The sequence below is a fragment of the Drosophila elegans genome, unplaced genomic scaffold (genome assembly GCF_018152505.1).
Source record: "Drosophila elegans isolate 14027-0461.03 unplaced genomic scaffold, ASM1815250v1 contig_149, whole genome shotgun sequence".
NCBI classification, from domain to species: Eukaryota; Metazoa; Arthropoda; class Insecta; order Diptera; family Drosophilidae; genus Drosophila; species Drosophila elegans.
The window spans coordinates 1775952-1789405 of record NW_024545513.1 but is presented as its reverse complement, the minus strand read 5'-3'; the positions used below and the strand labels follow the sequence as shown (position 1 = coordinate 1789405).

Sequence of the window (13454 nt, the reverse complement as noted above, 5' to 3'; positions counted from 1 at the left end):
GCAGTTCCCTTTACACCGCCCAACCACGCCTTGAATTCCAATGATTTCGTCAGCCAAAGTGGGGATTACAGAACTGTTATACATATCCCATTGCCTGTTTCTCCGGTGTCACCTTCAACTGTCATACTTGCGCCTTCGCCCCCGGTGCTCTTTCATTTAATAGTACACGTTTTGGGAATCCAGTTTTGGGGGCTCGCCCCATATCACACACAAACACACTGAATATGCTCGTTGTGTACGTGTGTGGGTGTTTCTGCGATTGTATTGGGGGTTTGCCCATGTGCGCTTGCTCATCGCCTTTGTGTTGTATGTACTGAATAATCGATTTTTTACAGCATTTTATCGTATGATATTAGCTCTTCTCTCAGTATGTCGACTGTGACGTCAATGATGATGACGTCGCCCACTCTCTATCGCTCTCTCTTTTCTTCGCCATCTCGCTCTCACTTGAAGGGGTCAATGCAGCCAACGAAAGCGCGTGGAAAATTTGTGAAAATCGTCGGCCTTCGGTTTATAAACAAAAGTCATTAATTATAATACGTTTTTGGCAACTGTAAATAACTTCACGTGACGCCTGGCCAAAAGCCGGAAAATTCATCTGACAGAAAAAAGGCAAAAAAAATCCAAAACCACATTAAACGGGAAAAATAGATAAAAACAAAATTAGCGACAAAAAACCCATAAAAAATGTTCAAAATCGCCCAGAGAAATTCAGCGAAAAATATCCACATAATATAAAAAGACAAATAAACGCACATGTTTATGTTATACGTAACTTTATAGCTCACACAAATAAATTATTATAAAAGCTTATAGGCATACGCACTTTTAATAAACAAAGTAAATGGCAAGAACAGAAGTACCGCTTTTTAAGTTAAAAAAAAAAATATAGTTATCAAAACAATCTTTTGGCGGTATAATAAAAACTGTGAGCTCTTACATATCCTCACAATAAATAACACAAATTTATATCAAAACATAAAATAAACGAATTAATAACTATTTAATGTGCTTTTCATATTTAAAAAAGAACAAGATCAAATATTTTTGATTTTTGTTCATAGTTGATTTTTGAAAAGTTGTTCTACAAAAAATATATATTATATAAAAAGTCTTAGTTAAGTCTTATAAACAAAAATAACCAAAAATATTTATAAGGATGTTGTCTTTTTATATACAGGTTGTTTTTATTTTTAAAAATTGTATTTAAATACATTGTGCAGAACAATTTAAATTCAAACAATTTGGAATCCATGTGTTGGTTAATAAAAATATCAAAACTAAAATGTATAAATGGATAAGAACTCCATTAAAAAACGCAGCCAGTCAATAAAAATCGCTCGTTTGGCCTTGTTGGTTGGCTGATTACGCGGTGGGCGGTGGGAGGCAAAAGGGGAGGGGGGCTTGGTCAACCAAAAGAACTACCTCTAAACTACTACTATATACATAAGTCCCCCTGCAATCCGGCACTCCTTTCGCTTTCGTGCAAAACAGAATCGAGTTGGGCAAGGTCACGGGGTAAAGGGCGGCGAATAAACTTCGTCAAGGTCACCGGCGCAAGCGTATAACAGTTGATGCCGCCACACCGCCTCGCCGCCCCCTCGACACTATAAAATATAAGATTATTGCAAGTGATCATCACATCACCGAAAAACCCGTTTTATCTCGAGAAACTAACCATAAGACGCAACGGAATAAAACTGGTTGGATCGGTCCGCTGATAAAGCTATAGCATAGCCCAAATAGCCTAGACATTTGTATGTTTACTAGACTAACCGAAGGTGTCTTGCCTTGGAAACGTTTTCGATGAAGATCGTAAAGTTTGATTTTTATTTTGGACGAAAACCAAAAACACGTTTCGGACACATGAGACGGCGGGACCGTGAACTGTGGGTCTGCTGCCAGATTAGACTGACTCGTGCCATACAACATACAAAGTATTGGGTGGCGCGATGCTGCGTCTGGAAGGCAAAGGCAAAAGCACGTGAAAGGCAAACGGTCAAAGGAGCTCTGCATTTTCAGATTTTAAATTTAAGGCGCCTTTAGCAGGCGTTGCCAGAAGTGAAGTCAAATTTAACATGTTAAAATCATCAACACTTACATCAAATTTGTAATATATTATTATTATCATTTTGTTAAATCCCACCTATAAAACTTGAAATTCTATACTTATAACGTTTTTTTTTAAACTTACTCATCACACAATGATTGCCATCTCAAGTCGACAGCCATAGTTGCCGGATCAGCAGAATAGGAAGGTTGTGTTTCTTTTGGTATTTTTTCCAGTGTCTATCGACACTATCGCCGCAGCAGTGTTGCGAGACGCCGCGGAAAAAGTGCTGCGAAACTGCGCAGCGAAGAGTTTGCAAAAGGTATTTTGTTGTTGTTCCGCTCGCGAGCGAATCGAATAACTATACTATGGAATTTTAGTTTGCGGGATTTTAGTTTATCTATGGCACCGCTTGGCACGCGAATATAAAACCGATTCGTATTTGAAAAACGAAAAGCACTCGAAAAGCAGCGGTTGAAAACCAGTCAAGTCCCAGTGAAGGCCAAACCATCATTGTTATTATTATTTTTTATTTTTTTAACCGCTGTGCGGGAGTGCGTGGTGTGATTAAAGTGAAAGGAAGAAAGAAGTGAATTCGAAGAAAAGAGGCAATGACAACGTCGACAATCAAGCCATCGGGCAGCGAGGAAGTGCCACCGGCGGGGGTGATGGGCGGTGTCGGAGATGTGGGAGTGGCCGCCAGCCTGTCCAAACGCGATTCCGAGGAGGATACGTGGGCCTCCAAGGGGTATAACTACATAAATCCGTTCGTCCATCGCATCGAAATCGACAGTCACATTGAGGTGGCCAAGGTGAGTGAGCCAGACCCCCCTCCCCCTCCACCTCCCACGCCTCTGTTTTTTCTCCTCCCTCTTTCCATCTCCCTTTTTCATTCATGCAAATCGGGCACATGTGCGATCTCCAGGCGCGCATCCAAAGGGGGCTTACGTTATGGATTTCCTCAAAACGTTGCTATTTACTATCCGCATAATAGCTATAGAAAAAAGGAAACGGAATTGCTTTAAAAAGTATTACTTTTCGTACGCCCCTGGCGATCTCCACTGGAGAGTGAGAGCGGGAGAGAACTTTCTATCGCCTCATCTCTTCCTCTCTCTCTCTCGCCTTCGCATTGCACTTGACATGCATTTATGCCGTTACATTGGTCAATGTTTTTGTTCTTTATCGCATTGTTTTTGTTTTTTTTCCTTTTTTTTGCCGCTTTTACCTCCTTTTTCCTCTATTTTTTTTATCTGGCTCTGTCGACTTCTCTGCCTACGTCAGCGATTTTTTTTTGCTGGCGGCAGCGAGAATCGTATGATTTTCTTGTTCTCTTTGTTGTTGTTAAGCCCCACTAGGATTGTTGCTGTTGTTGCTGCTGCTGCTGCTGCGACGCCGGTTCTTTTGGCATGTGTGCCGTTATAGTTGTTATTGTTGGTATTGACAGAAATCCATGCCTCTCCCTCGCACTTACCAAATCATATGGGGGGCTCTTGTTCCGCTTTATTCCCGTTTTCTTTCTTGTATCTATTATGCCTTTTTAATGGGTGCTCTAAAGAGATGAATGGGTATACTGGGATAAGACATTACTAAAGGGTATTCTGGTGGAAAAAGAAAACGGAAAACAGATATAACCATTTCAGCAATATAAAGATCTTATCAGCACTTTATATGTGATACAATAATTTGTTTATAGGGTATCTTAAAGATACAACCTCTAAGTCATAAATTAAAAACATAGACAAAACAATCATAAAGATACTGACTAAAAATACGTTTTGTAAAAATTCACGACTTATTTTTCCAAGAAACTATGCAACCCATTGATATATATAACCTATAAGCTTGTAATTCTTAAACATCTTAAAAACTTAGCAATCCATTAAATACCATTAATAGGAATTAAAAGGAAAAGATCTATAAGTGCAAAAATATATAGGAAAAGGTACAGTCAAATATCAAATATTTGAATTATACCCTGAAAACTGCAAATTCCATCTAAAATAAAACTATACAAATGTTACCCACGCGTTCATCCCTTAAAAGATTTTAAAATGGAATTTGCAATTTTATTGAATCATAAATGTTTTGAAATTAGTTTCGCCCTGATAGGACACATGTTTTGTTCATTGAAATAAACTTGAATAACTTATACCAATGACGTCACTCAAAGTAATTACAAATATATTATTTTTATTAGGCTTGAAATATGTATTACCGGGTATATTTATGGTGTATCTAACATTTTCTTTGTTCTTTCTTCGAGTTTTTTTGTACAGTTCCTGCTATGGTCATGTAATAAGGTTCGGGTTTTAAATTCCCAGCCCTCTTGAAACCCCATAACAATATGTATCACCCCATCGATTAACCCGACACTTTATCGCTAACTCCCATTGCCGCGTCAGGGGTTTTATTGGTTTTAAAGCGAAACGCTTCTAGTTTCTTGCACGTGGGTTATATCGGAGAATTCGCCAGCTGCTAAATATATGCATACGTATGTATGTATATCGTATAGAACGGAACGTACCGTACGTAACGTTCCATACTTCCCATATTTTGGTTAAGCTCGCTATTTGCACTTAGCACTAATTGCTGCGATTGGCAATAACACAATAATAAACAAAAGCAAATACAATGAACAGCACAAGTGTTTCGGCTTGTTTACGGATCAGTGCAGATTTTCCCGGGAAATTGTCTAATTTCGGTTAATAGTTGCACGGCGAAAAAAGCGGAAATATGTCGATTTTCGATTGCACATTTTTTTTTTAATTTCTGAAACTTGAGTTCTATTGTCGCACTTTTTCATTATCAATTATTCTAATACATCATTTCCTCTATCATTTTGACACTACATCATATCAAGCTTAATAATTAAAAGTCAAACATAGACCTTTTTTTTCACTATTTGATAAATTGTTTTTCTGATTCACACCGTCTGTGGTGTGTTTCAAATGAGCAGTAGTCATTGGTGACGGGATTAATCGGGCTTCTCATAAGTTGACATTAGTTGCAGTATATGTTTATGGGTTCTATAAATAAATAGGGATTTAAGAGTAAAATGACTAAGAACCTTAGATGTTTTTCCAGAGACTAACTGGGTAAAAGTTGAGCTAACAATACATTTAATATATAATAAAAAATAAATGTATACTTTCTTGTTACTTTAAATGCTCTTAATTTGTATTAAATCTCAGTATTCAATTATTCCCATTAACCTACATATTATACAATGACTTAACAATCACGTGAGGTAAACGAATACTATATAATCAGTAGGAATCGTGCTATAACCGATCTCAGTGACGCATCTAAGTGGCGCTATCGCTGAGTCAAGTTTCAAAGTCTTGAACAATAAACGACAATTGTTCCAAACAGCTACAAAATTGATAACTGCAGTGAGGCGTATAAATAGTCAGGTTTGTGTGTATAATATAGCTATATATACAACGTTGAGAGTCTGAGATCAGCTGCACTCATTGAGCCATTGACCCACTAAAATAACATAATATGAATAAATAAAGTTTTTTTTTTGTTTTGCATTTTGTGGTGTAGGGGGGTAATATCACTGCGTGCACAATGCAAAAACCAGTTTCGCTTTCATTTCGCTTCCGTCCGAAGTTCAAGGCACTCGTTTGGCCCTGACATTGTTGCTGCTTCCCACTGAGTTGGCATGCAGCTACTTTGGCCATGTCGCCATAAACACTTGCGGTCGAAAAAATAGTATCAAGGCTCTAAAGCAATTCAACAGTCATGGAATTATTACCTGATTTATATAATTTATATTGTATATATTATATATGTTTTATATAAATTTAGCAGTACAACTTTCAAAATCCAAAACTTTTTTTTTAACCATAATTTGGCGTTAGTTATTCGCAAATAATTCGGGGAAGAAACAAATTTGGAGCTCAATTTTTTTGAAAGTTATCCAACATTAAACATTAACTTTAACAAAAATGTTTTTGCAGGAATTTGGCGTTAATTATCCGTATCGGAATCATTTACGGATAATTAACGGCAAATTATGGGTATAAAAGTTTGGATTTTGAAAGTTTAATTACTGTTTCAAATTATTAGTAAACTACAATCAAATAAAATGATATTACCTTATTTAATTAAATAGTAATAAAAAGCGTCCTGCGAAAGTAGTATGTTGTGGAATTGTCATGGGTTTTTTTAATAAAATGGGAGGGGAACACTTTTTTTTACCAAGATTTTTGACATTGTTTTGCTTGTATTTATATATTGAAATATATACGAACAAAAGGCATCTGAATGAGTTTTGTTTTTATTAGAAGAGATAAAAATAGGGGATCTTTGGAATGCTAGAAATATGAAAATAGAACTCTAAACCCAAAGACTGTCACCAGCTGAAAAGATTATAAAACTAAGCGATAATCGCTAGAGCATTATTGCTGAAATAAAGTCAGCTCCCAGACATATTATGTGGGCTTTTCTAGACTATTTCCATGCTGTTTCCTGGAACCGAAATTATCAAGAGGGCCGGATCGACAAGCAAAGTTCAGTTGCGTATTTTGGCGGGCCTTCACTTGACTGATAAACATCAGTAATCGACGATTAATGGCCGTTTATTGGCGGTCGGCGAATGTAAACATGGAAATGTTTGAGGCCCATTGATTTTGGAGGTCTGCATTAATAGCCGTCTGCTTGCGAATAACGTATACGTGATTATTTTTAGGTTTTTGTTGCTTTGAGAAATTGTGATAGGCTGTTTTGATTGAGTACTAGTGCACCAGGAAGAGGCCTTGTCTTATATTGGTTTAGTTTCTTATTAAAAGAAACACAAAAAGTAGTAAAGCAAAGCTATCTGATTTGTGTTAATGAACCTAATCTTATAAATTAAAATTTGGAAAAGTTTTAAATCATTAAAAGTTTTTATGTACATATATTATTTCTTCAGATATAATATTTATGCTTTGTTTTCAAAGTCACCTTATGAATAATCTCTACTATCAAAATTTTCGATTTAAAAACTGTTAGGCAGTCTGTATGCAACTCTAGAGATATAGAGACAATCGATTGCAGTTTGTATCGGTGCTTATTTTGCAACTATATATATCACTAGAGTTAGTGATTTGAATAACAGGTTACAGTCTAAAATTAATTTATTTAATTTTATATATTTCTTTGAGTATAATATGTATGCTTTGTTTCTTACTGCTTTGTTTCGACTCCAAAGCCGATTGTCCGACAATCGATTGCAGTGTTTATCGATGTATTTGAAACTTAGATAGTGATAGTGATTTGTATCCCCTGTATACTGTATTTGTACATTTTTGGCTTTGCGTCAAAATTATTGTGGCAGCAGGTAGTTACAAATCAGGCACCATGTCGTTGGCCGAGGCTTTGGACTACCTAATCGTGAGCAATCCAGTCAGTGAGACGATCCTGTCAACGGTCATGGCTTTCCTTGACAGCATTGGATGGCACATGCGCAAGATGCCGCTGGAGGAGTCGTACCTGGTGTTGCACCCATCGTCGCATCATTATGTGCGATCGCATAGCTCGCTGTATTGCCTGGCCGGTTGCCATTACCATTTCGTGAGGCTGGCCGGGATTGGCGGAGCATCGGCCATCTTTATGGGCGCCTACTGCAAGTATGTGCTGAGGGACTTGGACGATGTGCGGGATCAGCTGGACTCGCAGGCGTATGCGGATGTGGCCAATCGCATCCACTTTCTGCACTCCTTTGCCATGATGGCCATGCCCCTGGCCCACTATCCCCTGCTCACGGGCACTCTGATGATCACGGGCACGCTCTGCTTCAGCGGTTCCATGTACTATCGCGCTCTCACCGGTGAGCAATGGATGCAGCCGTATGCCACCATGGGAGGATTCTGCCTGATGGCCGCCTGGCTTTCCCTCATCCTGTAGCCACTTACTTATTGAAGAAGCCCGCTTTTGAGTGTAATGATACCTTGTTGTCATGCCAAAATGAACTTCTCGTCTGGGAGCAATAGTGTGTTGTAAATATAGTCTTAAAAGTGTACTCCAGACAATGGAAGACGATTTTAAGATGCATATTTCTCTGAGCTGTTGGTCAAATGTAAATGTAAATCACGGAACTTCAAATAAACCAAATGATGGTCATCTTTTTGGTGTTTGCGTTTTCAGGTTTAAATGGACTACACGAATTAACGATACCTCCTCCTTTAAAACTGGTTGTAAACGATGTAACCGCTGATTTAAATATATTAAGGATTATATACAAAATATTTATATTTATAAAAATTGTAAAATATTTGTTTAAAATTGAACAGAATACTCTTTAAATGGTATACTATATAATGTAGCCTTAACCCTAGCTCCCCCCTTAAAGCTGGTTGTAAGCGATGCAGCCGTTGACTGTATAAAAAATATTTAAATAAATATTTAAATGAATAATACTTTTACAGATCTATGTGCTGACAGTGCTGCTGCTGCCCATCCGCGTGGTGGGCTGCGTCCTCTCCCTGATCTCCGCGTGGATGTTCGCCTGCATTGGTCTCTATGGGATGACACTGGATGACCTCAAGGAGAAACCCCTTACCGGCTGGCGGAAGTGAGTTTACAGCATATATTCTTCTGAACATTTAACTAATTAAAAAAATATTTAATATGCTATCATGCTTTTCAGACATATGCAATGCATGACGGCCCGAGGAATGCGAATGGTGTACACCTTCGGATCGTTCCACTATGTGTCGATGAAGGGACGAGCGGCGACACCGAAGGAGGCACCCATTCTGGTGGTGGCGCCGCACTCCTCCTACGTGGACTCCATCCTGGTCGTGGCCAGTGGCCCGCCCTCGATAGTGGCCAAGCGGGAGACGGCGGACATACCGCTGCTGGGGCGCATCATCAACTATGCCCAGCCCATCTATGTGCAGCGCGAGGATCCCAATTCGCGGCAGAACACCATCAAGGACATTGTCGATCGGGCCCGTTCCTCGGACGACTGGCCGCAGGTGGTCATCTTCGCCGAGGGCACCTGCACCAACCGCACCGCCCTGATTAAGTTCAAGCCAGGTGCCTTCTATCCCGGTGTTCCCGTGCAACCGGTGCTCTTGAAATATCCCAACAAATATGACACCTTCACATGGACTTGGGATGGACCCGGCGTGTGAGTAGCAAAGTTTTTGCTTTTTCAAAAAAGATTTCATAAAAAGCGTGGCAATATAATAAATGTAGATCCTGAAATGTTACAAAAAATAATTTCAAGGTCTTTGAAATTCAAAGTGCTTCAAAAATAATGTTTAGTCATATCATTATGCAGAACCTAGGTTCAGTTAAAGTCCAATACTTATATTCCAAGGATTGTGGAATATCTAGAAAAGGAGTTTTGATAAGGGAAACAGTCGAAAAGTCGTTAAGTAGTACATTTAATAATTTTACAGGTCTTTACATTCCATTAGTAATTAATAGTAGTAATAATAGTGCTATTTTAAGAAAGTTTAGCGTAAATAAATGATGCTAGTTTTGCACTATTTGAACATGTATGTGTCAAATATTAACGATTTCCCAATTGTATCTAGGTTACGTCTTCTCTGGCTGACGATGACGCAGTTTTACAACCGGTGCGAGATTGAGTATCTGCCCGTGTACACGCCGTCGGTGGAAGAAATTGCCGATGCCAATCTGTATGCCAACAATGTGCGCGAGGTGATGGCCAAGTAAGTGGAAAAATTGCAAATACATAATTTGTATAAGTTAAATAGGCCATTTCCTTTGTTGTTACTATTTTTAGCAGCTTTGTTCTAGTTTTAGTCTTTACTTCCATTGAAAAGCATACAAATTCGGTTGCTTTAAGTGCTACTTATGTATTTGTAAATTAATAATTACAAAGCCTGACACGAATATAAAATTTATAATATTGACAATCATTTAATATAATTAAATATTAATTCAATTACTTTCCGGTAACTTTTTTGTCTTTAAGATATTTTTGAAACTTTTCTGAAGAAAACTGATTTGGCCAAAAGAACTTAATATTACTTGTATAACAATTATTGTTGGTTTATGCCATAAATAGACTATAAACGTAGCTAAATAGATTTTTGGAATATTAATTATATATGTTTAAAGGGCCCTGGGAGTACCCACCTCAGACTATTCCTTCGAGGACGTTATTGTGATGAGCCGGGCCCGCGACATGAAGATCCCCTTTCCCGGCGACATCGTGGAGATCGAGAGGACCATCGAGAAGCTGGGCCTGATCGAGAGTCATCGCGATGCGGAGCTGACCAAGGAATTCCTCCGGCTGGCCAACACAGACAGGCTGGACATCATCACGTTTGCCGAGCTGCTCCAGGTGGATCTCAAAAACACCAATCTGCACAAGCTCTTTGCCCTGCTCGATCACGTAAGTTCTTATTTTAACTTCAGTCGGATATTTGCAACGCTGTATAGTATACATCTTGCTGCTAATGGATAAATTTTACGTTTCTTTTGTTCAATAAACTTTTATTTTTTAATAAGAACAATACGTTGTTTTGCAATAAAAATCAATTGGTCATATAAATTATAAATTAAAAATTATATAACATACATTATATATTATATACAGTATTATATATAAAAAAGTGTATTATTTATATTTAAAAAAAATCATCTAGTCAGAAAAATTCAGAAACCTTGGTGTTCAGGATTTCTAAATGCCTTTAAAATTACTGCTTTTAATAACTAATAATAATTTAGGAAGGAATAATGCAATAAAACCCTTTAAATTTAAGCAAGTACCAAAAAAATCAAATCTTGTTGAAGCTCTCTCTTTCTGATCGGCATTCGCCATCTCTTTTCTTTTAGCGACGCATGGGCACAGTGAGTTTGAAGAGCTTCCTGCTCTGCTCCCTCTTCTGCAAATTGAAGAATTCCGAACTGTTGACCTTCCTGCGTGCCCTCATCCACGTAATAAACTATGTCCTAAATTAAAAATATATATTTAATCTTATTTATTTGATATATACCCTATAGCTCTATAGCGAATCTAGTCAGCGAATCGACAGGGAGAGCTTTGTTCGCCTAATGAGACATGCTGGCGGCAAGCTAAATGAACAAAAGGCGCAGGCGCTCTTCTATGCGCTTGATACTGATAATCTGGGCTATGTCTCCTTTGGTGCGTATTTTACTATTAATTTAAACCCTAAACTTGTGATAAATGGCTCACTTCTATTGTTTTTATTTAATTTTGAACCTTTATTAAATAACTTAAAATCATCTGTAGTACGACGATCTTATAAAAGTTAACATTAAAGCTTTAAGTGTGGTGTTAACCCATTAAAGCAATTTCTTTCAAAAATTTTTTTTTAATTCCCAGATGTAGAGATCTTCCATAAGTTAACCCCCAGTTAAAAGGACATTTCCTTTAATAATGTCTTGCAAACGTTAGGCCCCAGTTATATTTGAAGTTTTAAGAGTGGTGTGAACCCTCTGAAACAAATTCAACATTTTCCTTTAATCAGCTTTGATAAGTTGATCTTTTAAAAGTTAACCCCCAGTTAAAGTTAAAGTTTTATGTGTGGTGTGAACGTTTTCAAAGCAACTCATTTCGATCTAATATGAAATTCATAATCGCCAGATACCTTTGTGGAGCACACGGAGAAGCAAAAATCGAGCTATAAATTCCTCTATCACAAATCGGAGCACATAAGGCGACCGAAGGCAGTCACAACGCCCGCCAACAACTGAAGAGGGAGCACACTTGTGTGCGATTTAGGCTAAAGGCCTTGAAGCTGGCGGACGATGACGATGACGAGGAGTAACCAAGAAGAGAAGAACCCAACCTAAGCAGAATGTTCAACTGTCGAGTGTATATTTTTAATATTTATTTATCGTGTAACGCGCGTGTCCTGGCACCCATATATTGTAATTAATATTATTTCTATTATTATTACTACCATAGTTTCTTGTAAAACAAATGCTCAGAGCACAGAGTTTCGGATCTGATTGCGACCAGCTTTTTTATTATTTATACTCGGACTCTAAACGCAAGTCATTTCATCTTTGTGATTCTTATTATACACACTTACGTTATATATACACATATACTTAATTATATAAAGCATATGTAAACAAGTTTGTATTTTATGTAGAGGCAGGCGGCAGGCGAAGCAACCATCGCAGCCCCATTTCCATGGCCAAAAATGAGTAAAGAAACCACAAAGAATTGTATGGCAAGCCATAGGTATAAGATATAACAGAAGCTCTCCCTTTTTGATCCCACTCATCGCCAGAATACACCACCAAGAAGAAGACCACACAGAACAATGGAACTGCGATCGAAAACGATCATAACCAACACCACTAACTAACCAACAAACCAACCAACCAAAACTGAACAACCACCAAGCACACTGAACGAAATCATATTGTAAAACCATCCTAAAAAGTATAAAGACCAATGTCACAGAAATGCTTTTTAAACTTAAACTCTAGCTCAACTAAATTTATTAGTTGAATTAAATTATTGATGATATTGATATTGGACTTGTTAATCATCAGATTTCGATTTTACATTTGATCTTGCACTAGATTATTTCTATTTAATTTGGCGATTATAAGATTTTAGCTTTGTTCATGAGCATTCTAATCATTATTGATGTATAATGTATTCTTTTGGACTTGATTGTATCAAATATGAACCTAACTTTTTGTCCTGCACTAGAATATTTTAATTTTAATATTTTGTTCTTGAGCATTCTAATAACATTTTGCAACACTTCATTTTGCTGAATTTGAATTTTAAGGATCTCTGATCTGTTTTACACTTAACTTCAGTTCTATGTGTCCTGAGAGCAAATGATCAGTCATTTTGTTATCGAATTTTGTTATCGAACATTTCTTGTGCATTTGCAAACCACACGGCGAACTTATGTATAGACTTTCAAAACTGCACCTGGCACCGAGAGCAAAAATCTATGTAGAGCACAGCCCGTACTTAAGTCAACACACAAAACAACACCCCCCACACACACAGAGAGTCTGTTCTATATATGTTATTGAAAAAGAAAAAACACCAGTAAATGTGTAATTGCAAAGAAAAAATCTGCAATAGGAACGTGGCTCTTTCGAATTTGATTATGATATCGAAAGAGCAACAACAGAAGGAACTCCGTAGTTTTTACATTTTGAGAAGAACTAAACCTAAGCTAAAAAAGAACTTATTTATGTATGTATGTGCTATTGTAATAGATATTATTAGCGCCCTAAGCCAGCACCGAGAGCAAACCCAAATCGGCTGAGAAATCTGCTCAAAAAAATGAAAAATATATAAATATATATGTGTGTACGATTTTAAAGCCATCCTCTGTCTATCTATTTTCTATTTCATTTTATTTTCATGGCAATGGGAATGGGTTTAATGGGCGTTTTCTGGAAACGCCCCTGGCACCATCAAGAGTTGATCTGA

The 13454-nt window shown here is 37.5% G+C and overlaps 2 protein-coding genes across 4 annotated transcripts; both read left to right on the top strand.

The window, feature by feature from the left end:
- The first annotated feature begins 2146 nt into the window (after positions 1 to 2146).
- LOC108137270 (lysophosphatidylcholine acyltransferase) lies at positions 2147 to 13344 on the top strand. 2 transcript variants are annotated; one of them, XM_017258865.2, is made up of 9 exons: positions 2147 to 2372; positions 2431 to 2862; positions 8464 to 8609; positions 8685 to 9170; positions 9583 to 9720; positions 10133 to 10409; positions 10853 to 10954; positions 11021 to 11162; positions 11625 to 13344. In XM_017258865.2, exons 2-9 carry the CDS (start codon positions 2662 to 2664, stop codon positions 11732 to 11734), a joined length of 1602 nt encoding a protein of 533 aa, XP_017114354.1. In that variant the 5' UTR covers positions 2147 to 2372; positions 2431 to 2661; the 3' UTR covers positions 11735 to 13344. The 2 variants fall into 2 exon arrangements, with proteins under 2 accessions (XP_017114354.1, XP_017114353.1); XM_017258864.2 differs by having other exon boundaries at positions 2147 to 2862.
- LOC108137272 (transmembrane protein 256 homolog) lies at positions 7318 to 8434 on the top strand. Of its 2 annotated transcripts, none has more exons than XM_017258867.2 (2): positions 7318 to 8114; positions 8183 to 8432. In XM_017258867.2, the coding sequence occupies exon 1, from the start codon at positions 7397 to 7399 to the stop codon at positions 7940 to 7942; it is 546 nt and encodes a 181-aa protein (XP_017114356.1). In that variant the 5' UTR covers positions 7318 to 7396; the 3' UTR covers positions 7943 to 8114; positions 8183 to 8432. The 2 variants fall into 2 exon arrangements, with proteins under 2 accessions (XP_017114356.1, XP_017114357.1); XM_017258868.2 differs by having other exon boundaries at positions 7344 to 7429; positions 7486 to 8434.
- Positions 13345 to 13454: the final 110 nt, after the last annotated feature.

What these genes read in the sequence shown, in the direction of transcription:
- LOC108137270 (XM_017258865.2), top strand. Translation starts at nt 2,662, where the DNA reads ATGACAACGTCGACAATCAAGCCATCGGGCAGCGAGGAAGTGCCACCG. An exon ending in GTCACATTGAGGTGGCCAAG is followed by an intron (nt 2,863 to 8,463) that starts GTGAGTGAGCCA and finishes ATACTTTTACAG; the next exon opens with ATCTATGTGCTGACAGTGCT. An exon ending in TCCTGCGTGCCCTCATCCAC is followed by an intron (nt 10,955 to 11,020) that starts GTAATAAACTAT and finishes TATACCCTATAG; the next exon opens with CTCTATAGCGAATCTAGTCA.
- LOC108137272 (XM_017258867.2), top strand. Translation starts at nt 7,397, where the DNA reads ATGTCGTTGGCCGAGGCTTTGGACTACCTAATCGTGAGCAATCCAGTC.